General features: G+C 40.1%; 1 protein-coding gene across 2 annotated transcripts in view; it reads left to right on the top strand.

The window, feature by feature from the left end:
* The first annotated feature begins 1,300 nt into the window (after positions 1 to 1,300).
* Positions 1,301 to 27,329, top strand: part of pak5 (p21 protein (Cdc42/Rac)-activated kinase 5) — a 60,802-nt gene continuing 34,773 nt past the window's right edge. The window contains exons 1-3 of one of the 2 annotated variants that reach the window (XM_074685112.1): positions 1,301 to 1,827; positions 12,565 to 12,788; positions 15,240 to 15,284. In XM_074685112.1, coding sequence (XP_074541213.1) covers positions 1,773 to 1,827; positions 12,565 to 12,788; positions 15,240 to 15,284 — 324 coding nt within the window. In that variant the 5' untranslated portion in view covers positions 1,301 to 1,772. The remainder of the gene's footprint in view (positions 1,828 to 12,564; positions 12,789 to 15,239; positions 15,285 to 27,329) is intronic. The other variant, XM_074685113.1, reaches the window with a different exon arrangement.

The raw sequence follows: 27,329 nt of genomic DNA, 5'->3' as shown, positions 1-27,329 counted from the left end.
AGCTACAGCTACAGCTGTGGAGCTTCTCCCCCTGTCACTCACACTTACAGCCTGTTGTCGTCTAACGTAGCAGCTCCAGCTGCCACAGAGGATAGAATTTACGTTTAAATAAATAAACAAATTTATGATGTAGGCCAGAAAAAAATGAGCTTCCCCTCCTTGACTGACCAGCAGCCACCACTGGCTTTAGCATAGTGCTTGTATCACTGTTTTCATACACTGCTTATATTTTGTCCTTGTGACTCGGTCGCTGTTCATTATTTCCAATGGGTATCCAGAATGCTGCCACACTTACGATTTAAAAGTGAAGGGGCATCTTCAATGCTGATATTACCAGACTGCTGCTGCTCCTGTTTCTTTCTTCTTCTGTTCTTCTTCTTGTCAGTTTCTGGCAGACTAGGTGCTGCAAAGGCACATTACTGCCCCCACAGGCCACACATAGACAATGAATTAGCTCACAGTCTGATATGACACTGTGCTGATAGGCTTCTGCCCTGTACTTATGAAACAGCTTTTCACTAAAATGAGAAAAATCGTCACAATTTAAGTCCTGCAAGATCTTGTGGCACAAGCTCTCGTCACACCCTTTGTTCAAATAACTGATACCCATAAGCCTTTTCTTTTTAAATTTTGTTCATGCTGTTTATCTCTCTTAATCTTTAGAAAAAGGTCAGGAGTTATAGGAGTTAACGTTTTAGCATAAAATGCAATGTCATTGATTTCATTGGCAGACAAAAAAGAATGATTATGTTTGATATTTCTTGAATTGTTATTTGACCTGCAGCTTGCAGAGGTGAAAACCCCCCTGCTACCTCTCCTCACCTCACGGCCACTTTCTCTCCTCTTTCTAAGTCTCATGTAATCCTGACAGCCTGCCACTGCTTGTGTGTGTTGTGTGTGAGTTTGTGTTTGCCCTTAGCACCAGGCCTGTCCCTGGCTGCCACCGCTGAATGTCCCCTTAGCGTCGGCAAATGGCCAAGCTCTGTCACAGCCGCTGACTGCACCAGCTGTTTGTTTCTCTTTCTTCCATCTTATCGGCTCTGTCACACTATCTGTCTTTCTCCCTGTGAAAGAGACAGCGATAGGGCGCCTGGTGGTGCTGCACTTGACACCAAAGTTGATATCCACACATGCTGGCATCAGGGAGAGAGGCTTTTGTGTGTGTGCATTTGTGTGATCGTGTGTGTGTGTGTGTGTGTGTGTGTGTGTATTTGACAGGGTAGCCAGGACACAAACACCCTCCTGTGGATTGTGGGAGCTCAGAGGACACTTAGACTTTTTGTTGCTTTTGTGGCTCTGTTGACAAACAGACAAGTGGGAGGACAGTAGAGGTCAGAGGGTTGCTCAGTTCGGGACGCGGCCGGTCACCCTCACTTAGACAGACAATAAACGTGGAATGGGATGGGTCCGGGCTTAAGCTGTCTGACCGTGCCTTGGTCCAGGCTGCTGGCGTAGGCACTTTTTTGTGCCCTGTGTGTCTCACATCGGGAGTTAACAGAGCATGCAGGCAGGGAGAGGCAGAGCAGCAGCAGGGCAGCATTGGTGGTAGTAGAAGCTCGCTGGGGGCTGCCGAGGGTCCTCCATCTGACCTGATTTGTCAATTTGATAACATCACTAGAGTTACTCCCTTGGGGACATTGTTTGCTTAAAATTTACAGTCATGTTTCCAGCAGGAGACTCAATTTTTCATGACTGGACAAAAGAAAAAATTTGCATAATGGATTTATCAGAAGTGTAAGTTGACGTGTGAGGAATCTCTGATTGTCTTCATCATGGCTTATCCAGAGCACTTTGATTGGCTGAAAGAAAGCGTCAGCTTTTGGCCAGGTAAGAGCAGCTACTTTATGAATATTTTCATGTGGATGAAGTACAAACGTAAGAGAGAACTGATGTGAACTGTCTTCATCATCAGAGCTTGAATTTAACATGCTGCAGCTCCCTCATCATCCTGAGTCATAAGATACAGACGTGTGATTGGAAGGGGATGTAACACACTTCTCAGCATGATGTAAGGAGCAAAAAGATGAAAGAGCATCTCCTTCAGCTGAAGTTGTTTACAGCTTTACAAATACATCTACAGGGGAAGGAAGGTGAAATGTGTGTAAACAGTTTTTGAGCCAATTAAATCATCTGAAGGAGCAAGGTCTGCAGACAACAAGTGAATGCAAATGGGACAGGATTGAGCCGCTCACATCAAAACAGGACCAAAGACGCAAGCCAAGACAACACTGATGAGTGCATTTTTTCTCACTTTGTGTGTTTCACTTAACCAGCCCAAAGCTGCATTCAAGAACACCAGGAAGCATGCAGCAGAAGGAGCTTGTGTCCTTTTCTGCTGCAGTTTTAATTCTGTATGAAATAAATCTGCATTTGTGTATGAGTAAATAAGCTGTAAGTTAAGTCTGAGGGATACAACATTAATGTAGTGTTAGGACAACACAAGACTGCATCACATCACACTGCAGCAGACTGTTACTTGTGCTGAGACACCAAAAATAGACACAGTGTATTGATAAACGCAAACACACACACATGAATGTAGACCTGGTTTCCTGTTTAAGTCTGTGTGTATGTTGACGCGTTGTACAAAAGGGGAACTGCCTGTGGAGGCTCAGATGGTGACAGATGGTTTAGAGACAAATCAGCCTGGGAGTCAGGATCTCTGCCCTGGGACTAGTGGTTCCTTAAAGTATTTTGGTATTAATAAACTGATAACTGGTGTGTGTGTGTGTGTGTGTGTGTGTGTGTGTGTGTGTGTGTGTGTGTGTGTGTGTGTGTGTGTGTGTGTGTGTACTCTTATAAATTTTGCTGCATTTTTAACAGTAATAACAGGATGGGGAGTGAGTGGTTTTATACCAGATATCAGGATGGCTGTGAAAATCTTCTAAGGAGTGATGTTACTCAAAAACCATTGAAGACAACAATACCAATCAGTCCATCAATCTTAACTTAGATATTTAGCCAAATAGCAACAAATGATATCTTAAGATGCTCTAAAAAAGATAAAACTGTTGGATTATTTACTCATAAATCAGGCCCTGCCAACCCATAAACACAATGCATGAGCCAGGTCAACGCCCCAACAGAGCATTGGATTTAATGGAGGTAGACCCCACCATTACAGATGCTAACGGCTGGATCACTGCAGCTGTTAGACGCTAACGGGAAGCACATCTGTTAGCCTGCTTATACGTTACTGTCTAAGACAAAATATACAAAACCAATGGATAGTTAGGGACAAATTTTTTGGATAAGTACGAACATGTGGAACTATACAGAAATTTTAGATTCAGTGGACAAGCATTTTTCAGTAATCAGATGAGATAAGGGAGGCAGTTGGAAGTCTCAGAATGGCAAGGCTGGATGCTATCAGTTTTGCAAGCTTGCTTTGCTCTCTGCTTTAATGTGTCTGGGTCCTTCTAAGATGCATGTGGTGAAATGTTGTTTATTTCATCAAACAACTACTTTTAGAGTTATTCATCAGTTTACTGGTGCTTATTCTGCTGCTTTTTATAATGATAATTTTGTTTTGAGGTCTTCTACTGTGCGCTCAGAAACACCAGGAGCATTTACTGTGTTCAAGATCTTCAGCAAAACTTTCCCTGTCTCATTGTTTATTTGATTGACTCGCTAATAACAGCTGTTTTTTTTAATTATATTATTCTAATAAAATGTCAATTTCTTCAGCTGAAAAATGTTTTTTTCTTGATCCTCTCTATTAAACTATTACTGCTTGTTTGTCAATGTTAATGTGTAGTAGATATGCGCAATTGAAATTTGTTGGACAGAGGTTTTCCAGGAGGTTTCCCTGAAATTATGATGTTCAGCACCTACTTTGCTTTCAGAATGCATGTGCAATTTGCTGGCATGCATGTGGCTTACACTACGGCCAAATGGGCAGTTCCATAAAAGTACATTAAGACCAAGGGGCAACATCCGGTTAGTAAAAATGAAGCCTATGCGGAAGTGCTAAAGTTGCTGTTCATCAAGGATCCCGCAAAAAGACTGGAATTCACGTACACACCAAGCCAAAAAAAATCCTCCAGATTTTTATGGCATTGAAAAGCATATTTACAACCTGGTTCAAAAAATGGCTTGGGTCTGAAACGCTCATTTCTATTTGCGCACACTGTACAAGGGGCCAATTTTTTAATTAAGTTTTAACTACTTAACTAAGTTCAGTAGTCATAAAAGCCTTTTGTTCTTTATGATTATTTGGTTGGATACTTAAGTGTAGGGATGCATGATATACCGATATCAATATCAGTATCGGCCGATGTTAGTCATTTTTTAACATATCGGTATCACCAAAACTACTTAAGAAGAGTGGACCCTCCGTTTTATGTCTCTCTCTGTTTTTGATCCAATAAACAGACAAAACATACTTTTTTTGATTGCGTTCGTCTCAGGTGCTCTATCCTTTGATCTTCTCCATGGTTGTCTTTTCTCTTACCAATATTGATATTGGTAAATATCAGTTATGGGTCATAACAGCAATATTAGTATCGGATATCGGTATCGCCCAAAATTTTCACCTCAATGCATCCCTAATTAAGTGGACATGTTCACAGACTTTGAAACTGCACGTTTTGGAGCTACTCCTACTGACTGGAGGCAGAATAGGTCATAAACCTTGCCTCCATCATCAGGTGGGACATGGGTCAAACTAATGCTAAATACATGTTTAACTGTTCATTTATCAGGAAAGTTTCATTCAATAAACTATCTTATGTTAAAAAAAATGTTGACAGATATATGATATTTGTTTCTCTGTTGACAAACTGAGGCCCCTATTATGTGGTCTTTACCTGATCATCAGAGTAACAAAGGAACAGCCAGAGAAATGTATCTGTTGTGATAGAAACAATGAACTTTCTAAGGCTATGTGCTTCCCTTTATTTTTTTTTGGCAGTTTAAGTGTTTGAGTCTCTCTGTGAGACTGAGCATCACTGCTGTGTGTTTGTAGTCATCATGTTAATTCCATGATATGTGTGCATAAACATAGGGTTATATAGTGCATGTCATACCGCAGTGAATGAATGTGACAGTCGCTACGATGGGTTCTGGACCCTACAAGACACTCACAGACAGACACTCACTCCTCTCACACACCTAGATTAATGGAGTTTCATAATCTCCGCCATATATTACAAGCTGCAATTTGTCACCACAGTGACATTGTTATTCTTTGGCAGAATAACCTTGCAGGCATTAGTCTGAAACTTCCCAAAGTGTTTTACAATCTGACCATAAATTACAGCTCTAGAGGTGCTTATGTTGCAGGCGGGAGGAGTTGTGCAGTAAGTAGTTTATTGGCGTCTGTGTGCAGGCGATCCCCAGAGGTCTCTACACTTCAAGTACATCTCAGTCCAAACCTGTTTTGTGAGAGGGCCGCTGCTAAAGCTCCACAGGAGGAAGATGAAGCTGTGGGAACACATGACCAAGCACCTCTATATGTTGTGTATGTTTGTGTGCACATCTGCTGTTGTGTCTTTGTGTCTGTTAGGATTTGTGTTTGGCCTAGACAATATAAGCCCCATAGCCTCTAATAATCTCATATAATCCAGGTCAGGGGTTTCAAATTCCACTATAGCTGACGATAGATTACTGATGGATGGCGTCCCAGTAATTTGTTTGTCTGTCATAAGAGAAAGTTTAAAAAATATATTTTAAAACATTGAAATCAACAAGAGGTTTTTTTTTCCATAAAAACTAAGGTTTACACAAATCTGATCAATTTAAAGGTCCCATATTCTGCTCCTTTTCTGCAGTTTAATATGGATCATTGATGTCTTCATGAAATGGTAGTAACATGTTTTGGTCCAAAAAGCCAATAAATCAAACACAGCAGCATTGTTTCTAGGCTCTCATAGCCCCTCTGTTCAGAACGCTCTGATTTAGTGGGAGTGGCCTTCATATGTAAATGAGCCACCACTGATACCGCCCTGCTGTTCCGCGTCACTGAGAGCGGCGCCACAAGCTCCGAGTGCACAATGTTTAGAAAACAGCGAAGCTCGTTTACTGTAACATTACAGGCTAAAACAACAGGCTAACCGCAGCTAAAGTTAGCATCCTGAAGCTAACACAGAGACAGGGGGGACACTCTTACATCTGCTCCACAGCACACAACATTTAAAATGCTCACATTTCCAGGCTCCGAGGTTTGTTGGTAGATGGTTGGTAATGCGCCTGGATTCAGGACCAGTCTATTCGCTAGCCCTCTGTTGTACTGTCCAAAGTTGGAAAAGCAGTCAGCCGTGAAGTGACCAGCACACATACACAGTTTTACTGAGTGTAGCTGGCACATTTCCTTGATAAATGAACTCTAGACACTCAGTCTTATCTTCATCTGAGATGGGAAGCTTGTGCATGGAACTTTGTGGCTGTTTACAGCCAAAAACAACCACAATCCTCTCCCCGCTGCTGGAGAGATTTCTCTCCAGATGCGGGGAGAGGGTTCAGGGGTATCTGCTCCGGTGGACCAATCAGATCAGACTTGCTCCTGATTGGTCAAAAAAGGGAATGATGAACTGATGTCAGCAAATCCCCAAAATTCAAACAGCTCGTTTTAGGTCAGGATTTTACATTCACAAGTACTACTAAGTACAGGTTTTGTAATTATATATCACATTTTGTGGGCTGGGAGGAAAGCCAAAGACCCACAAATTTCACTAAAAGACTTAATAAAGTGATTTTTACTTAATATGGGACCTTTAAAGAAACATGGTGACAAACTGTCTTTTCAGTGTTTTGGTCAGCATGTCTATGACGTTTTTTTCAGAAAAATATTACGCATATATTGTTCATTTTATTAGGAGACATGCTGCCAGTAGCAAATGCAGCCAGCTGTAGCTAACAAGGGAATACCAGAGCTAATTTTGAGTTTGTTTATCAGTCGAAAACAGACTGTCTTAAAACAAAAACTTAAAAATTTGGATTGAACATTGAACACTGTGGTGCTTAATGGATGAGTTTTGCGCTGGATGCTGAAGTGTTGACTTACAGAAATGCCTGAAATAACTGTATCGTAATGTTTGACTCTGTCATGGCTCCTACAAGACTGACTCGAAGGGTAACTACAATTTATAACCTCAAAATGATAAGTTTGATAATATTGGTTATCTCATGAAAGATCCATGTTTAAAATATGCTAAAATTTGTCTTGAAGTATGAAGCAGGAGGCTGGATATGCTAATGTCAAATCAGAGGATGGCATTGTGGATATTTTTTCTTCAGTCTTTTGATCCTATTTTAGTTTAGTATGATCTAGTCGGCTGATTTAAATCAAACATCCTTAAACTTCACAGGCAGTCACATAAAAACATTTTCTTCCATCTAGTCTGAAGATAACTTTCTTCACACTACAAACCGTGTTCTTTGTTGACTCTGGAATAATGAGATGTGAATTTGTTTTTGTTTGTACGTTGCTCTAAGGTAAGAAGTGCCTCAGCTGCCGCATGTGTCAGCTGATGATTCAGCACAAGACGGCGATCTAGCCCCGTTTAGTCACAGTGTGTTTCACTGTTGTGACTGCAAAAGGCAAATTTACAGTCGATATTTACAAAATATTTGAGCACTGCCTTCTGTCAGTCTGTTCCTCTTCTGCGAGTGTTTTTCAGCTTCATCCTTGGCTTTGTCTTTGTTGACTTTACGTTTGAAAATGTCATCTGTAATCAGTATAATACCTGTATGTCAGTGTTTCCTCCTGCAGGACCCACTTTGTGTGCACACGCTGAAAATAGTAACAAGGTCAGAAACCTTGGGTTGGTGTGTGCAGGTTTTAGTGGACATCAGCCAAAAGAGGAAAGAGTTGCTGACATCTTCACATTGCATAAGAGTTTCATCGCTCAGCACAAAAGGGGAAAGAGGAAAATTTGTAGGCATTTGTTTTTTCTTTGGGGATACCTGTGGAGTGTTAGAGGACTGTGTTTTTCACACGCTTGATCAGAGGAAAAAAGAAGGCTTGAATGTTTCTTCAGCAATCATTTCCTCTTTTTTTGATTTTTGTGTAAGCTTAGGAAGTTTGTGAATGGTGAGGACAGACAGCTACCATCAATCCATTTAACCTTTAATTATCAGGTTAGTCCCATTGTGATCAGTGATCTGTTTTTAAGGGATACCAGGCAAAGTATGGCAGAAACAAAAAGTTTTACCACAGATCTTTACAAATTTAAATTGACAGAAAGCCCCAACTTTTCACCAAGGATGTGCTACTCAAAATTCATGTCCCACCAAAATACACAGCAGCATCTCTATCTCTGTATTACAATATGACTCATAAGAGGATCTCGTACGATAGTTGCATAAAACATTTTTCAAAGATGCTCTGTTTTGCCCTTTAGGGCTACAATTTGACATCCTGTGGTGGAAGTTCTTGGTGTAGGATGCATACTGCTCTGTGATGTAGTTTGCTCGTGACTCATCCATGACTCACACTTTTAAAGTTCAAAGATATAGCTCAGTGTTTTGCACAAAAGAATTAAGATCACATCAGTATGAATGCAAGTGATGTGTTTTGATTGTACACAAACCCTGCCCTTTTTTAACTTAATAGCCTCCTGATATAATTCTACTTTGATTTTTGTGATGAATCTTTAAACTAAGACTAACTGACTGTGAATTCAGTGTAGAGGGCAGAGTTGTGTAAACATGCCTGTGGGATGAGGTTTCTATCTATGATTTAACACCTTTTTGATCCAGTATTGAGCTTTCCAAAGGCAGCACTGTGCTGCATAATAATCTTTTGTGCTATGATTGGGCTGCGCTATGCATCACAAAAGCTTTAAGCCTGCTCAGCCTCCACCCTCTCTGCATGACTCTTTACATTTTTTTTCTTCCTCCTCACTTTGCTTCCTCCATCCATCCATTTCTGTGTCTCTCTTTAACCTCTCCAGTGTGCTTATGCTTCTGTTATCTCCCTCCCTCCCTCCCATCAGACTATCTCTCCATCTTTCCTGTTTGAGGCCACTAATTTGGTCTGTCTGGCTGTCCTGCAGGGCAGCAAAGGAAATGATTGGGGAAGATTTCCGTGATTAAATCTTTATGCCTTGTCAGTTCAAAGTTACAATTAGGAAGAGATACTTTAGTGACATCTGACATTGTAACTTTTCAAGAGGTACAGCCACATTCAAAGTCCAACTAACTCACTAAAACGGACTGAGTTCACAGCAATGCACTCCATTAACTCTCTGCAGCACGCTACCAGCATGCTCATACATCTATAACTGACCTACTTTGGCAATCTCCACATACTAACATATATGAACACATACTGATATCATGTGCATGGGCATTAAAAAAACTTCTGTCTGAAGATGTTTGGGAATTTAATTTCTTTACCACTGTTAAAAAAGGGAGTTGAAAGGAGTGGATATGAAACGTGATGTTTATCTTGTACTTATCAGACAGAAATGTTAGCATTCCTTTCTAGTAGCGGCTCTTAAGGCTTATCACCAACAATCCTTAGTAATACATGTCCATGCCAAAGACAGGGACTTCTCAGAGGGAAACTATGTTGTTTTATTGGTTGACTGTTTATGATTCTAAATTAAGAGCTCAGTACAGGAACATCTGCATTTCAGCTGCTAGTAGTCAAGACATATTTTCATTTTTTATGAAAACAGGATTCAAACTTCAATGTTTTTTAAATATTTACTTTAAAAAAATGTAAATGATGCAGCCTTCTAACTTCGACTCTAAAATACAGTATCAGTTTATAAAACTCCTGTTTAAAGGCCAGAAACATATAGCCATATGTAGCCTGTTATTTAGCCATAACAAGTAAAGCTGTGCCATTTTTCATCATTTAGTGGGTTAATTCTCTTTGAACATATACATCTGAACAACAAACAAACAAACAAAAGACCCTCTGATGTTACAGGTTTTTTAAACCAGTGTATCGTGCTATCATTAGCATTTACTTTCACAGCTAACTAGAGCTGAAATTGCTAGCTGCAGTTATCATTTAAGGAACTACATCAGTGGTCAATAGCACAAAAATTAAAATACAATTAAGTGACTGTTAATGAAATCACCAGCAGGTAGATCCATTGTAACATAGAATAGAATAGAACTTTATTGTCATTGTAACAAGTACAGCAAAATTGAAGTCACAGCAGCAATCAAGAAAACAAAAGCAAGACAGTGTCACACGGTGTCAGCTCCGTTAGCCATGTCTGTGAATAGCATATTGCTACTCTGCCCTCTGGTATCCCCTCTGTTGCTGGGTTAGCACAGCTAGCTCGTCCATCTTATTGGAGATAGATCTTATTTTCCCAATAACGATGGATGGAAGGACAGGTCCATGTCGTCACTTCTTAGCTCACATCTGAGAACCAGCACGTCGTCCTCACCCTGTGGGAAAACATCAGGCCTTACACCAGTTAGCATTGACATGCTACAGGCTGCTAACAGCTGAGTTCACATGTAAACAATGCAGCCATGGTTACATGTAGGATCTCCAGACAAACACAGGAGAAAAAGTAGTAAAAATATCGCTGAAGCCACACAAAGTTTGGTGTCCATGACCAACAAATGAGCCATGCAAAGTGATCATCCACTCCAAATACAAAGATTATGAAAAAGAGACGAAAAAAAATTACAAGAAACAGACAAAAAAAGAGAGAGCTGCCGCAAAAGGCAGCCATAGCCAACAGGGTGGCCTCTAGCAACCTAGTGTCTGCCCTCAGAGAATAAATAAATGAGTTTTTGGCAAAAACTGGTTTTAGCTATATTCCAAACCGAGCAAGCTTTAAACATGCTACCTGTGTTATGACAGGCTGTGCACGTAATGAGTAAAGATGGAAAAATATGAGAGGGGCAACAATTCTTTTATGAATATATCTGTTTTTATGAAAACTACTTTATGTGTTAATATCAATAACTCCTGATGTTAATGTTTCATCATAGTTTTTTCCCTTGTTGTTTGCACAATGCAAAACTAATGTACACGCACTGAGTAACAGAACAAGTATTTGGTATGGACAGCTAATCGTGCCCTAACAGAGGGTGACAGAGAAAGAAAGAAGAGGGTGGTGGGAAGAAGAATGACTTTGTTTTTGTCAGAGAACAATGCCTTCTAGAAAAGAACAGCACAATAGACTCCATTCACAGAAACACCAACAACACTATGACATTTTGTTCCTGTGACTGGACACCGCGCATCCACCCAAATCACCAGTGCCACATTAAGATTACCAAGCCGTTTCACTGAGCGGTGGAGTTGAAGTACCAGCAGGAACAGCTGCCATACATGATGTGCTTCACTGTGTACTGAATCCAAATCATCATCAAGCCGTACAGGAAAAAAAAACAGTCTGAACTTGGCATCCTGTTTCTTGTTCCTTCAGTGCATTGTTTCATTTCTCTTGTTTATATTACATAACCAAAGTGGACACTTGTTTTTTGAGCATGTTTGGACATTTTTGCTTGTTCTTTCCGTGTTTGTCTCCTGCGGCGATATGAGGCTAAGTTTAGCGGGCTGCAGAGCTGCACAGCACATAACAGCACATCACAACATAAAACATCCCCAGACATTCAGTTTACAGCAGCCAATCTGTCTGACTTATCACTCTTCAACTGTGCAGCTCCCGGGCATAGCAGGCAAATCTAATTGATTGCCATACTAGCTTGCAATAACCAGAGTAATTTTCAGACAGTTTCATCTCTGATTACATCCTGATCCTAAGAGTCATGGAGTTTTTAGTTGGGGCATTTATGACAGTGAAGCTATGGATAGAATTGAAAAGGATGGGGAGAAGTGGTTGGTGAGATATTTAAGATCTGGAGCGCTGCTCTCTCTACAAATCTAAAAAAACTGTGATTTGATAAATATGGTGATAAATAGCGATAAATACAGCTATTCAGACTTATTTATCATCAACCATTTAAACCCCTTTAAATTGAAATGTCATTAACAAAAAGCAATTTAAGCTGGTATGTGACTGTTCTCATTTTTTTTCAAGTTGTAGATATTTACAAAAAATGATGAATGCAATGACTAAAGAAAAGGGTTGTGTGTAACTAATTTACTCTGCGTCTGCTTCTTCTGAAAAATAGAGCCCATCATTGTAATAATGACATTTAGCAAGACTTAATAAAGGTTGTGCATGACATTTTTGTTTCAGCAGCTAAATGGCATCTTTAAGTAGCCTTGAAATATTCATGCTAATTAAATGTCAAAACTTTGATACGTAATTGCTCAAGCTCTGGTGCTTGAAGTAAAATTGATTGTGATCATATAGTGTGATATCCTGAAATTAAAGGTTCACATTTGGATTAAAACAACTTCTGTGCATGATGTAGTCTCACACCTCTTACAAACAGTTGATGCAATTGATCCAAGGTAAACGAGTCAACAAGCTGAGTTGGGGCACAGATTCAAGAAATGAAATGCAAAACCTCTGAAAGACACAAACCTTCTCTGTCCTTCAATATATAACCATTTATTTCACAGCCAACATGCAAGATGATGTGCTGTAAGGAGTTTGAGCTGTACTTAATAAAATAGAACTTTGTGCTGCAGTGGGAATGTCAATCCGTGTCTGCTTTTCCACCTTGTTCCAGGTTTGCCAGGGTTTTCCAGCATGTTTGGGAAGAAGAAGAAACGGCTGGAGATCTCAGCTCCGTCTAACTTTGAGCACCGGGTCCACACGGGCTTCGACCCACGGGAGCAGAAGTTCACAGGACTACCACAGCAATGGCAGAGCCTCCTGGCAGACACTGCCAACAGACCTAAGCCCATGGTGGACCCCTCTTACATCACCCCCATTCAGCTGGCACCAATGAAGGTAGAGTGTGAGGACGAGGGCGTGAAACTGGGGAAAAAGCATTATTTTCTGTCTTATCATCTGTAGGGCATTTTTGTAAATTTCTTGCTCCTTACCTCCATATCTGCATCCTAACGTTTTCTTTTCACCGTCATAAAAGTAATCTCTGTCCTTTTTGTTCCTGTCTTCTCACTCTGCGTATCTTTCTCTTTGGTGTTACTGTTTCTCTCTGTCCATCCTCCACTTGTTACACTCAGTTGTCTTTTTCTGAGGAAAAAATAGATAATTTTCTGGTGCCATCTGGCCACTTCACACTATTCCAATTGCTAGAACCTTTAAAATTATAATCATACTTTTATAAATTCTGCTGCTTCAAATCTGCTTTAAATCTGCATTAAGCATTTTTTTGATGTTTAACACTGATGAACAAGTATCTCTTTTCCTTTAGACAGATTGTTTTAGTCTGCTGACTTAATGATTCCACTCTTCTTGTGCTGCGTTATGAATACTTTTTATGAAGTCACTTCTTATTTTTACAGTTTTAGAAAAAAAGAAGAGCAAGAAATAACTTTGCTTGTTTATCACCAGCATGGTGGTAAATTACTCACCAGGTCACTTGAGTAGTTCTTGTAAACAGGTGACTCAAACTTGTCTTTGGAAATAGACTGGCAATAGAATAATGAATTCTCCAAACTTTGTGAAAAACTTTATGATCTCTCTTCATTTGCCTTTAGCATCCTCTAGCGCTTTGCTTTGGTTTTACAGTCAGAGTTTAATATTGTTGTTCAACTGTAATTACCCAACACCAGCCAAAGTTACTTGCTACTTAGTCTCAGTCTGAAGACTAAACATCCCACCTTTGAAAAAAATAAAGCTACAAACAAGCTCTGCCAGGAACTAAGGAGGGTATGATGAGAATTTTATACCATTATCAGTACAAAAGCTGCTCATCTATATCAAAACTCATTGATGCTCTCAAAAAAATCCCCTCAGAAATATAGAAATATCATTCACAAATGTTAACAGATTATGTTTATTTTATCTTCTTTGATCACAAAATTGAGAAGCTCATGGTCATTTGGTCTCATCCCCAATCCTTTTAGCGATGTTGCTGTCAGAGCTACTGAGACTTGGAGGCTGCACTGAGGACATACCAACACAGGTGTTAGCAATAGCTTCTTGCTACAGCCCTCAAACATGCTGAACTGCAATAGATTAACAGAGTGTTTCTTTAGGTTTCTGGTGTTATCCTCCTTATTGTCACAATAAACTGAAAGGCTGTTACATTTTCCAACTGTATTCAACGGTAACCAATTGTTTACATTTAAAGAACCTGAGCTGCAGATAAACTACAACTGAAAGTGGTAGCACAATTTTGAAATTTTGATTTTTTTTGTAGATATTTTAGAGATGGCAATATTTTCTTGGTAAAACAGCATTTTAATCAAGTCATAATATAGCCTACAACCAGTTGCTAGCAAATGAATGCTAAGCATGCTAATATTACGCTTTCCTTTCATGACTTGTAACACAGTGTCTCTGACTCTGACTCTGAATCAGTGTTTAGTGAAACACCAAAAAGACTTTTGAGCTTCCCGAGATGAGTCGCCATATAAACAATGTCCACACTGGCTTTAGATTATCATTATTATGACTTTGCAGGTGGCTGAAAACAGGTCTTCAGTTGGACGTGACAGTTGTTAAGCTTTGACCCTTGATGAGTCAGCTGTCTGTCCACTCCCTGCTAGTCAAAAATGCTTAATGCAGCCTTAAAGAGTGAACTTTATTTGAAGTCTTTCACAGAAACGCTAACACAAACTGATGTTTCTTTCTCTTCCTGACCCCTCTGTGACTGTGATTGTGATTGTGTGTCTCTTCTCCTCTTGTCTCCTAACCTTCTGAGTGTCTCCTCTGATGTGTTGTTGTTCATTGGTTCTTCTTAACATAATCACACATCAACACATTTGATCCAAGAGCTTTATCTAAGTGATATAAACTTAGCATTACCTGAATATTTCTGTGCACCTTTCTCTGGGCTGTAGCAGAATGTTAAAAGTTAGGTATACGAGGCTTTAATGGGCCTCACAGAGACTTTATTTTACACATGATGCTTTTTCTCTGTCATTGTACTGTCTGTGGTCCCATCACACTGCATGTGTGACCCACTGCCCTTCAGCTTTTGAATCCTGCTTACACCTTTTTATGTTAACCTTGATTGTACTCACAAGCTACTCAACCCTCACACAAGCTTAAAGCTAATTGTTATGCTAAAAGGTTGGTTGCATCTCACACTGTAGGACTAAAAGCTCCTAAGTGAGCATTAACAATGGGGCTTGTTTTAATTTTAGTCTCAGAGGAACCACAAATAGATTAAAAAAAACATCCACAGAGTAACAGAGAACAGCAATATGCCACAGGAGATATCTCTGAAGAGGGGGAAACAAGAAAATAATTCTCTTGCTCTCTTCACAGATATCTCCCAAGAAAGTCCGGTCATCTGAAACGCCGTTGCCCAAAGTATGACTTCCTCTTCCCTTCTGTTTTTAACCCCCCTATTTTTTTTCTTCTTTTGGTTAGTCACTTGCTGTTTTGTTTCCACATCTCTCCTCCGCTGCCTGCTTCCATGCATTCAGGTGGAGGTGTTGTGTCAGCAGGAGCAGGGAGAAACGCTGAGAATGACTCCACACACATGACATAACTACATTTCTCTGCCAGAGTCCTTTTTTCTCAGGCCTCATCTCCACTCTCCTCTTCCTTCATTTCGCATGACTCCTCCTCAGAAACGAGGAGACTAACTGTAGCCGCATGTTTCCTTTTTTTCTCCCTCTTGCTATTGAGCGCCATTGATAGCGATGGTAGTAATCATAATGATGATGATGATGATGACGATGGGTGCTGAGATGTGATGCATGTTGCCATGACAGCTGATTTTGCTCTGCTGTGGGTCACCACTCCATAGGAAGTGGTGCAAAGGGCTTGCATGTGTCAGGAAAACCCTTTTTACTATCAATAGCTTGATCTGAACTAAACCAGCCAAGTGTTACTCTCTCCTCATTTCTCCTCCTCTACTCTCTGTTACTCACTGTAAAAAAACTGAAATCTTATCAAGTATTTTTTTCTAATTTTAAGTAAAAATAATCTTATTATACTCGATATGAGCCACTTTCACCTGACCAGTCCAGAAAAAGTGTCTTGTTTAAAGTTAAAGTTAAAAAATGAGGCTTTGATTGCTTGTAACAAGTAAAAAAAAATATGCCGTTGGAACAAGAAAAGTTTGCTCAAAAATCTGCTTGAAACTAGAGTAATGTCTTAAAACGAGTAACTTTTCTCTTGTTCCATTGGAAGATAATTTTTTACCTGTTACAAGCAATTCAGACCTGATTTTAGTCTTAAAATAATTTGAAACAAGACACTGACAAGACTAGGGATGGGCGAGTACTGATACCAGGTACCGGTGTCGGGACGATATCAGCCTTTTTTTCAAGGTATTAGTACTTGTAAAGGCTGCCAATACCAACAGCCGAAAGCAAGAAAATCTTACAACCAGTGGGTCCTCCCACCAGAAGTTGGCGCTATATTGCTTCAATATGGCACCACAGCAAATGTGCATCAGGTCCTTTTCAGACAATATGAATGAACCAGAAGCGTTAATAGTTGAACTGTTTTATTTTGCTATTCAGTTTATTAAAAAGAAAAAAAAAACTGACAGTTGTGAGGCTTTTTTGCACTTTTGATGATTTTTTGAAAACAAATAAACTTAAATAGATTTTTTGTGTTTTGTGGTAAACTTAATGGCAGTGTCTTTGTTAGAAATCATACGTCACTGTTAATGGAAATTTTGTGTATCAAAAGCACTTGTAGTATCGGTACTCAGTATCCGTCAGTATTCTAGTGGGAGTACTTGTACTGGTATTAGTCTGAAAAAAAGAGGTATCGAACATCCCTAGACAAGACACTGAAAATAAGACAAAAACGCTTGATAAGATTTCAGTTTTTGCAGTGGTGTCAATTGCTCTCCTCTACTTTTCTTTCTTCCACTCTCTTCTCCTCTCTCCTTCTCCCCTCTTCTCCTCCTTTACTTTCCTAAATCAACCACCCACTAAATGAAAGACAACGTGGTCACTCAGAAGTAGTGAAAACCTGGTTTGGCAGGGACAGTTTTAACACTGCTTTTTTGGCAGATATGTCAACCACATAACTTTTGCCAGTAGTACCTATACATCTTGAAATTGCTTGTTAAAAATAGCTGTTAAAACAGTTCATCATAAAGTATCAGGGATGGAATAATGGTGTCTGATTCAGTTGAAATTAGCTCCACATAGGAGATAATTCAAATGACTGGGATGAGAATTAAATTGCAGTGTTTATTTTGAATGATGCTTTTCTCCTGTTATACAACAACGTTACATCTCTAATGGATATAGCTAGATAGAGGTTTATGGCAGCTGCAGAATCAGATTTGGCAGTGGATCATATCCCCAAGGCAGCTATCGGTGTGACGACACTGTCTGGTTTGGAAGATCGATGTTGATATCTCATCTGCAGCTGCTTTGTTTCAGATGTAAGTCACATGAAAGTCAACAATCAGTTTTCATTTTACTGCTGCTGATATCATTAGAAAACTAAAAAGACAGAAGATGATTGAGTTATTTTCTTACAGCTCAGTGGTTTGGGAAATGTTAAGATAGAGTTTGCTCGTTCAGAGGCACAGTTAGGTAGAGTTCAGTATTTCCAATATGGCCTCTGATGATGAGCTTCAAAAGTCCACTTCAGAAACAGAGGGGTGACATCATAGATTGTTGCATAGATTACATGTAGTGTCAAATCCCCATTTTGGGTATTGTCAGAAAGAGTCATCATGATACTTTGGTGAAATATGCTCTAGATACTCATGACAGCTGGTAATGTAGTGTTGCATCTAAAAATACCACCTGACTGTCATTATTCTTTAGCCACCTCATTCCTCCACTCCACCGGAGCATCACAAGACAGGAAAAGGTAAAGACATACCTCTTACAAATGTATACATAAATAGTGACCCTTGAACCTGCCACAGTCAGCAAAGACCTGATGAACTGTCTCAAATATGATTTTATAATGTCTTGAAAAACTGAGTTGTAACTCTTTTACAGTGACACTTATCATTTTGCCAGTTGCTTGTAGATGTTTGAGTCTTATTTTTATGATACAGCTGCTAACCAAGGACAACATCAGTCACTCAAGCCAAGATGGGGACATGTACATGGCAAAGTTGCAGCTGGAAAGTTTCTTTAAAGCGTACATTTAAGATTTTAGTGCGTGGTCAAATTTAAGTCTCAGTTTTCTCTGGTTGTTTGGGTATTTTCCAAGCACTTACTGAAGTAACTGGGTGATTGCCAACACCCTTTAAACTAATTGACTTGAACAGGACATATCCACATCAGTATTAGCTTTTATAACTCCATATTTACTGTGCCAATAGTGGAGGAGGTGGATTATAAAATGTATTACATATTAAATTATAGCTCACAGGAACTCCAGTCAATGTCAGATTTTAGGCGGTGGTTTTTAATGGACCATGTCTTTTTAAAGAGATAATCAAATGGACATTTCGTTGAAACCTAGTAACAGGAAGTTTGAGTGCGTTGAGGTAATACATGGAGCAAAATATCTCTGCAGAGCTGTTTGTGTTCAGGAATGAAATGGTAACGAGAGCAAGGGGGAGGGGATAACAGACATTTGACCTCCGGATTGAACTAAAATCATTGATCAGCACATGTGAATGTATAATCCCTCAGTCTACCCCAGAGGTAGAAAAAAAAAAAAACCCATGTGAAGGCAGCTCTGGTGTAAGTATTTGAGACAAATGAAAAAGCTGATCACAGACCTCTGTGGAAACTTTGAAGTTACTCTGAAGTTTCTTAGGTTGCTCCACTCCCACGTCAAATTCAAAGGATTATGCATTGCTCTCACTTGTGTGAGTGTGCATGCAGAGAATATCAAAGAGAACATTTGTGTGCCAGTAGTGTTTGAGTGCGCTGGTTTGGAAAAGCAAATGAAGGAAGCTGTTTTTGCCTTCATTTTGACCAAACACTTGAGTCCAAATCTGTCTGCTGGTACAAAAACTTTAGATTACTTTTGGATGCTTGAATGTGTTTCTCTGAATGTCAAAATAGTGTGATTGTGTGTTCTTCTGGTCATGCATTTGTGTATGTTCAGCGTGTGTTTGTGACCCTGACGCTAAAGGTGGGCCGAGCTATTTATACGCTCTCACCCATGGACTGATACACCTCTACCCCTGGTAGCCCTGACACTTGATTGACATATGGCTTCCCCTGCCTGGCAGACTCCCCTAGCCCTGGCTACTGTGTGTGTGCGTGTGTGTGTGTGTGTGTGTGTGTGTGTGTGTGTGTGTGTGTGTGTGTGTGTGTGTGTGTGTGTGTGTGTGTGTGTGTGTGTGTGTTTGTGTGTGTTTGTGTGTGTTTGTGTGTGTGTTTGTGTGAACAGATAGGGCAAAGGATAGTGCGCTCTCCAGTCTGGCAGAGCTCCAGTGCCAGCACCAAACAGCACAGAGGGACAGAGAGTACAGTAAAAGGTCAATGTTGTGTATTTTTGCATGCAAGTGTGTATGTGTTTGTGTGTGTGTGTGTGTGTGTGTGTGTGTGTGTGTGTGTGTGTGTGTGTGTGTGTACTCAGAACAGTTTGAGGGGTGGACACAGCCATCATGTTGAAATAACTGCTACCTCTGCCCTCCGGCTTGTGCGCTCATCGTTTATTCACGAGGCTTGTAGCCTTGTTGTCAGAGCGCTCATCTCAGCTGAGCATTAGTATTGCTCAAAGCCTTGGACCCCCTCCTTCTCCTCCTCCTCCTCCTCTACCAGCAGCCTTCAGCGCACATGCTATTCCAAAAGTATAGGCTGACGCCGTGCCCTAACAGCATTTCCATGTTTTAACATTGTGCTCTTAAAGCTTCTTCTGCACTCTGACAATCCAGAGTGTGTGTTTGAGTGTGTATGTGTGTGTGTGGTGGTACCAAACTAAATACACACCGGCTTCCACAGCACAAACACAGGATTTTTATGTTGTTGGTTTTGGCATGTGTATGGTTAAATTGTGTGAGACTATAGACTCATGCGTGCTAATGTGTTGCATTCATTAGCACCAGCAGAGCGGTGCTGCATGTTATTATTGGCCTTCTCATGTTGCACCTTGACTTTGACACCCTCAAATTGCCAACTCCTATGGAGCTGTGGGGTAATTCACCATGAGGGTGTTTGTGTGTGTGCAATTGTTGATGGCCGTGTGTGTGTGTGTGTCAGTGTGGATGTGTGTGGTTGGCTTAAAGTTGTTAGCGCAGCCTTGCTAACGTCATCTCTGTGTTCTTATTTTCTCATGTTTCCTCTGCCGTGGGCCAGAATTAGATGACTGGGTGTCTGTAAATGAGATAAAGAATAGCCCAAGTAGAAAAGGCCACACATGTAAAAGGAAAATAAGTTGAGTGGGAGCAGATTCTTCTTTTTTTTTCTGTATTCTTGACATCAAATGGACACTTTCTGACACTTTGCAGCTTATTAACTTCCTCTTGTTATCTATATTTTCTGTACTTTGAATTTAGAGATTCAAGAATATGAAAAGGAGCTGTTCTGAGTTCCATAGATATGCATTTCTTTCATAATGAATCCAGCAGTCATTTTTTTTTATAAATAAAAAAAGATCAAATTATAATGAGAGTGCTTTGATTAGTATGTTTAATTATGCAAAAAGTAGAGAGTACATCAACATCAGTTGTTTACCGTTTATGCCCAACTGGATTGAGTTATAGAGATGACCATGTATGTTTGATTGATGTTTGATTAAAAGTGTGGCTCCTTTTCCAGTTCTCCTGCCAGTTCCTCAACAAAGAGACCAAGCTGAGCAACATTATACGCATCCAAGTATCACATACAACCCCAGTAATGATAAACAAAAACAAACAAGCAAACAAAAAAAAACAGTCCCTTTAAGGTTAAGAGCTCTGCACAGTTAAGCATACTCAAGCTGCACGGCTGATTTAATTGACAGTTTGACACATGGTGGCAGTTTGCTAGGCAGCAAAGCTATAGCTTCAGCTCCGTCTTTTTGGAAGTTTAGCAGAAAGTTGTTTGCATTTCCAATATGACGACCGAGTGTCAAGTGTTTTTGTCTTATTTTCAACAGAAAATTTCTTTTTAGACTTAATTTAAGCCACATTCACCTGACTAGTCCAGAAAAATGTCTTGTTTCAAGTAATGTAAAGACAAAACATGGGGTCTAAATTGCTTGTAACAACTTAAAAAAAATCTGCCAATTTAACAAGAGAAAAGTTACTTGTATTAAGACATTATTCTAGTTTCAAGTAAATTTTCTTGTAATTTTTTCTTGCTCCGCTGGCTGATTTCTTTTACTTAACAACTCGAAACAAGCCATTTTTCTGGACTGATAAGTTAAATGCGGCTCATATGGAGTATAATAAGACAATTTTTACTTGAAATAAGAGAAAAAACACTTGATAAGATTTCAGTTTTTTTGCAGTGTGATGAGCAACTTCATAGACTTTGTTCTGTTTTCACACTGCATCATGAAATCAGATGAGCAAATGTTCCTGCTCTCAGGAAAAAATTCAAAGCTTTATGATCTTACTAATCAAAACTATTGTTTAAAGTAGTGCTGCACAATTTGGGGAAAAGGTGCGATTTGCGATTAGGTGGACAATATTGCGATTGCGATTGTGCTTGCGATTTAATAAAAAAAGTTGTGTCATGATGAGTCTACAGACTTGCTTGGTTATCATGGAGAAAAATCTGAATTGCATGTGCTGACATTGCGATTGCAATTGCGATAATCGTGCAGCCCTAGTTTAAAGACAAATTTACCACAAGCAAACTAAGAGCAAAGCTACAAGCTATAGACAGGTCACATTTTTAGCAACCTGGACAGAGACAATCAGAAATATGTACACACTTCCTGTTCCAAAAGAAAGAAAGAAAGAAAAACAAATTTTGAAATCCATAATGATGAACTTGGTATACAGATTTTACTCTAGAGATTCTGTAGAAATAGATTATATACATTAAAAGTGTTATAGCAAAGGCACGTTGACGTCTTGGTTGAGAATAACCCCCTGTTGGATTCATCACACTGGTGTTGACGGGTTGAAGGCTGAAGATGTAGATGGATGTGATGTGGAGCAGGGTGAAAGGACCCCTGGGTGCTGAACGGGATGGGGAACAGGGGTGAATGTGGCAGATGAGGGTCGCATCAATTTGGCTTAAATGACAAGTGACAGCCGCGGAGAGGGACAGTTTTAAACTATGACATGGCTGAGATGATTGATTCATGGAGGTTGTGGTGAAACGTGATTGGCTCAAATAAAGGACAGAAGAGAGAAGCGCCTCTGAAACAGCGTGACAGTGTGTGATAGTCAGCTCCTCTGATTGAATTTCAACTAAGCTCCATCCCATTTCTACTTTTATTGAAAGCAATTTAAATTCTTTCTTGATCCGTTGTTATCTAGCAACCCCAAAGACGTGAACATCAACTTCAGTGAACCAGTTTGTGAAGAGAAAAAGTAGCCCAAGGATTTTTTTGAAGACATCATGAGATCAACTTAGTACTGATTCCTCATCACGCTCCAGTCGCTGAAGAGAAAAGATGATCACATTCACAGATGATACATGAACCAGGAGGGTTCACAGGAGTGAAACATGCGTATCATGTTTTAAGGTGGATATTTCTCTTAAGATCTCTTCAAGTCACACTCTCCTCCTCTGGACGAAGATCAAACCCACTCCTCGTGTCTCCTGATATCAGAATCCCTCTCAGTCTTTGACAGCAAATTCGCTCTTTTGCCATTAAAGGTATTCCACTTTCTGTTCAGATGTCTGTCACACTTACAGCTCTACTTCTTGATAATGGAATTTAATGTAATAAAAGTTTAATGGATTGGGTCGATCCACAGGTTTGCAGCAACTTAATCAGATAAGTGTTGTGAGAAATGGCGACGTTTAGAGAGAGCTGTAACAAAATCAGGCACTTGAGATGAACATTACTCACAGAATGGGTGCAGGAATATTAAAAGTGCCTCTCTGCATTCACAGAGCTACACATCGTACTGTTTCACAGCCTGGAACTCACTCACCTATTCAGTCTTTTTTTACAAAAAAAATACATTTTTTTTGTGTTGAATTCGTTCATATTAAAATCTTTTGTTACTTGTAGCTGTGGCATAAAAACATGAAAAAGTTCATAATAGTTTATACCTCTGCAAAGCACTGTAGATTGAATATTTAAAGTGTCTTTTTCAACATTATGTGATCCAAGTTAAAGTCAATGACATGGCATTAGGGATTATGTTTATGCCTCAAAAGTTATTTGACTTTCATGTTTGATGTTCACAGATAAGAGAACATCATTCGTAAGTGGTTTAAAATCAGACTAACTCTAATGTATAAACTTTGATGTGAAGCTGTTTTAGTTCCATTAGATATATACCTTAGAGAAGAGGCAACAACATCATAAGATGTGACACAGTTCAATCCAACACAACCAAGGGGCAACATCTGGTTTAGAAAATGAAGCCTGTGCAGCAGTGCTAAAAGTTGCTGTTTACTGAGGATCTGCTTAAAGCTGGCTGCAAAAAGACTGGAAACCATAGACACACCACTCCTAAAATAAACTTAAACAGCATTAAATGCCTATTTACAGCCTGGTTCAAAAAACAGCTTGGGTCTGTAACGCTAATTTCGCTATTTTTTTTCTAGCTCTGCAATTCAGAAGATATCAGAATCGTCTGATTGTCCAATCAGACACAGCTGACGTGACTGACAGAAGCCCCATAGCTGCTAGACAGGAAGTTCAAAGCCCATGCCATATCCAATGTGGCTGTGTCCACGGATTTCCTTCATTTCACTGTTCTAGGACGAATGACGTCATGAAGACTATGTCCATATTTTATACAGTCTATGAAGGCAACACAATACGATGCAATACAATAAAACAAGGTACAATATGATGCTATTCGATACTATATTTTTTACAATACAAATTTTTATAATATAATATGATTAAACAAGAAGAAACGTGAGTTTGTTTGAAATGGTTTCTGATTCCATTTTGATTTGTTAAAGGATAACACTGTTACACATTTCAGTAACATGCAGTAGGGCTCCAGTGTCAAAATGTTTCGCAGTTATTCCCAAATAGTTTTGATTACTTGCTGACATCCAGAAATCCCCAGGTTATACATCAGCATTTTAACTTTCCAGGAACTCCAGGTATCTTTTAACTTCTTTTCACTGCTGTCGCTGCAGTATCTCACTGCATTCATCTTCAACTGACTTGTTGTCAGTTTTTTCTTTGACCAAATAACTTAATAGCCACGTATACATGGACCCAAATATTCCACTTGCATTCGGTTTATTTGCTCAAACGAAAAGAATTTAACCTTTGTAAACACCTCATTCCAAAAGAAAAGTGCCAATCCGAATGGGCATTTATATAAACTTACCCCAAACCGATTGAGGTATCATGTATCCACTCAAATGAAAAGTTGTCAGGGTGCTTTCTTTTAGCGCATGCTCAGATATGACGTAAGACGCAACTAGAGACATTCTTTGATAAATCGCATGATGTTTACGTTTTTCTGCGCACGCCCTATTGACTGTTCTGTTTGATTATAGCGGCGCATGTAGACCAGAGATTGGAATATTCCTTTCCATGTATACTATTGTTTTTGGAAAACTCATTTGGAAAGATGAAAAACTCCTCATGTAACCCTGGACTTTGTGAGATAAATTAGAATTCAAGAAATCTGTTTAGAGCTCTGTTGTTAAATATCATAAATTGGCACCAGGGTTTTCATAACTGTATCCTACAGGTCAGAGGAGGAATATGATTCTGTAATTTCCCTAATGAAGACCTCAATCTTTTACATTTAGAAACAAGAGATCATAAGGAGTTGTAGTCAGGGAAAAGAGGGGGGAAATGTGTAAAAGATTGACAAGTGGAGGGTTTTTCTCTGCAGCCTGCCTTGTCTTCCCTCTCTTGTTTTATATTTCTAATATTTCCTAAAATGCCCGCTGTCAGCCTCCAGAGTGCATGCCTGAACTTCCTGCATTGAGCTGTGGGTTACATGTGCTGTAGGTAGTGTAGGTGGAGAGCGCTTGGTGATATTTTAGGTAGCTGAACATTTCTGTGCTGTCAAAGCCATTATATAGCTGCGCTGAAAATATTACATCATATTGAAGGAAGAAAGATGCGCTCTGAATTGTAACGTACATTGCCTTTAGCTGCTGTTTAAACATGTTAAGTGTGTTTTACAGTGCCTTGCATAAGTATGTGTTCCTTTTGTTCTTCTCCAAATCTGCCAGCAATATAACCTGCATGAAATCGACTTATGAATGCGTTCTGCTGTTTACTGAACAAACAGAACTCATATTTGTGCATGAATTAGTCTTTTAGCTGTGTGTCATGCAGGGAATATTTCTTTTTAAACATGATGTTAAAATGAAAAGAGCAGAAGTGTCAAAGTGTGTGTGACAGACTGACCGGCGACTGTAACAGTAAAGGGCACGTGACAATAGGCATGACTTGCAGGGTGATAACTGGTACTGCATTACTACTGTAAATGTCAGTGGGTCAGTGATGGCAGAGCAGACCCCCCCCCTCTACCCGCGGCTCTTTGGCAGGTGACCGAGCAGAAACTTGATCATTGGAGTAAACTGCTGCCACACTCCCAGTCGGCCTGGATTCAGCTGCAGCCAGGCCAGAGTCCACTGAACATGGCAGGGGGTCGAGGTGCTCCAGAGACCGGTGCTGGATTAAAGACCTGGAGGGTTGAGAGAGGGCCCAGAGAGATGGGGAAGCTGAGGCAGATGAAGCCGGAGCAGGCAGAGCCTAAAGAGGCGGTGGTGTTCAGACCGCAGCTACAGAGCGTTCCTAAACAGTTACAGGTGGGCTGTTTGACTGTTTCTGTTTCTGCAGCGCCAAGACCGCATGCTGGTATGCTGGCGATGCAAATTTATGTGCAACAGGTCTCCTTCGTTTTCTGCCAGCATTAGTGAAAACACATTACACCAAACATTGAAGTAGCTGTTGAGAATTTGTTGCTTTTTGCTGACACTGCAGAGACTTCAAAGGTCAGATTTTTGACTGTTCCTAAAACCTGTGTCTATTTGTGTCACATTTTTAACACTAAACTGTGACATGCCATAAATTACAGCCGAACAGAGTGCGGCTTGTTTGCTCATGTTTCCAAAGAGAGGGGCTGTGTGTGCTCGGAGAGCTGCACAGCAGAGTTATTTTTGTAGCTTTGCTGGGTTTGCTGTATGTATACATATGGAAACAGCTCAGGGAGATAGTGTTTCTGATTGAACAGGGTCACCCAGTCCTTGCTCCAGGGGCAGAAATGCAAACCTGTGTCTTTATTAAAAAGAGAAGTGTGCTATTATGGTTGTGACATGTGCACACAGAGAGCTGCTAATTTGAGGAGGCGTTTTATTGCAGCAGGGTTTAATGATGTTGGGCGAGCTCCAGGGGCAGTGAAGTGTCCGGACTGAGAATGAATGAGGTCTAGACAAGTGCTCAGATGTGGAGCGGGATCTGAATATCTAACGTCCCTCCTTGTTAAGTGTTCTTGTAACCTAAAAGCCTGTCTGTTTCTTTTTTACCTTTTTGATAGATGTTTTGAGGGAACATGAAAAAGGACTATTTTCAGAGTTCCTCCTCCATTACAGTAGACACGCTCACTTCCTCTAAAGTATCTCTACGCTCCAAATCTGCCAAACTGTGTTTGTGCTCTTTGCCCGTCGTGCACAATATCTGGCATTCATTTAACTTCTTAATGGATAGAAGAGAAAGTTGGACGCTGTTATTGATGTGCATTTAATTCTCAGTGCGATTTGAATTTGACTCTGTGTATTACATTCCCTCTCACATTGATTGAGGATTAAATTGGTCAAAGCAGAAATAGACTTGAAGGAAAAATAACTCCTGACTGATGTGTGTCTGTGCACCCTCCACGCACACACACACACACACACACACACACACACACACACACACACACACACACAAACAGACAGACAGAGAGAGCATCTGTCTTTCTTGGCACTGAGCTGAAGTGGATGGCATTGATTTAGACCTCTCTCATTCCTTCCTCCACTCCGCTCCTCCTCCTTCGCTTTCCCACTTTGTCTCTTCTCTCGCGGCTGCCATTCACAGTCACACTCTGCAAATCACCTCTCATGGAGCCTTCAGAGCTGCAGTCGGCGGGGGAATTTTGGCTTTCAGCAGCGAGCGTGGTTCTCTGCCAGGGTGGCTCAAAATGTCCTGGCTAACAACTATCCTTCAGTGTCTGAATGTGGGTTTCTTCTGTTTTCTTGGAAGAACATTTAGGTTGTGAATTTTAAATGGGAGTGGATTGTTGCAGTAAAAACTGACTTCAGATGACTGATGTGTCATGCTTGAAAACTGCAAGATGTCAGAGGTGATGGGTGCTCTGTGTTATTTTAATGGTTAACGCTTCAAGATTGACATCCTTCTGAATACTTGATTTCCTTGAGCTCT

This window comes from Halichoeres trimaculatus, unplaced genomic scaffold (genome assembly GCF_033239565.1).
Source record: "Halichoeres trimaculatus isolate MK-OKI-2021-1 unplaced genomic scaffold, fHalTri1.1 fHalTri1_scaffold_13, whole genome shotgun sequence".
Taxonomy (NCBI): domain Eukaryota; kingdom Metazoa; phylum Chordata; class Actinopteri; order Labriformes; family Labridae; genus Halichoeres; species Halichoeres trimaculatus.
The sequence above is the reverse complement of the archived record's forward strand: the minus strand, read 5'-3'. Positions and strand labels throughout refer to the sequence as shown.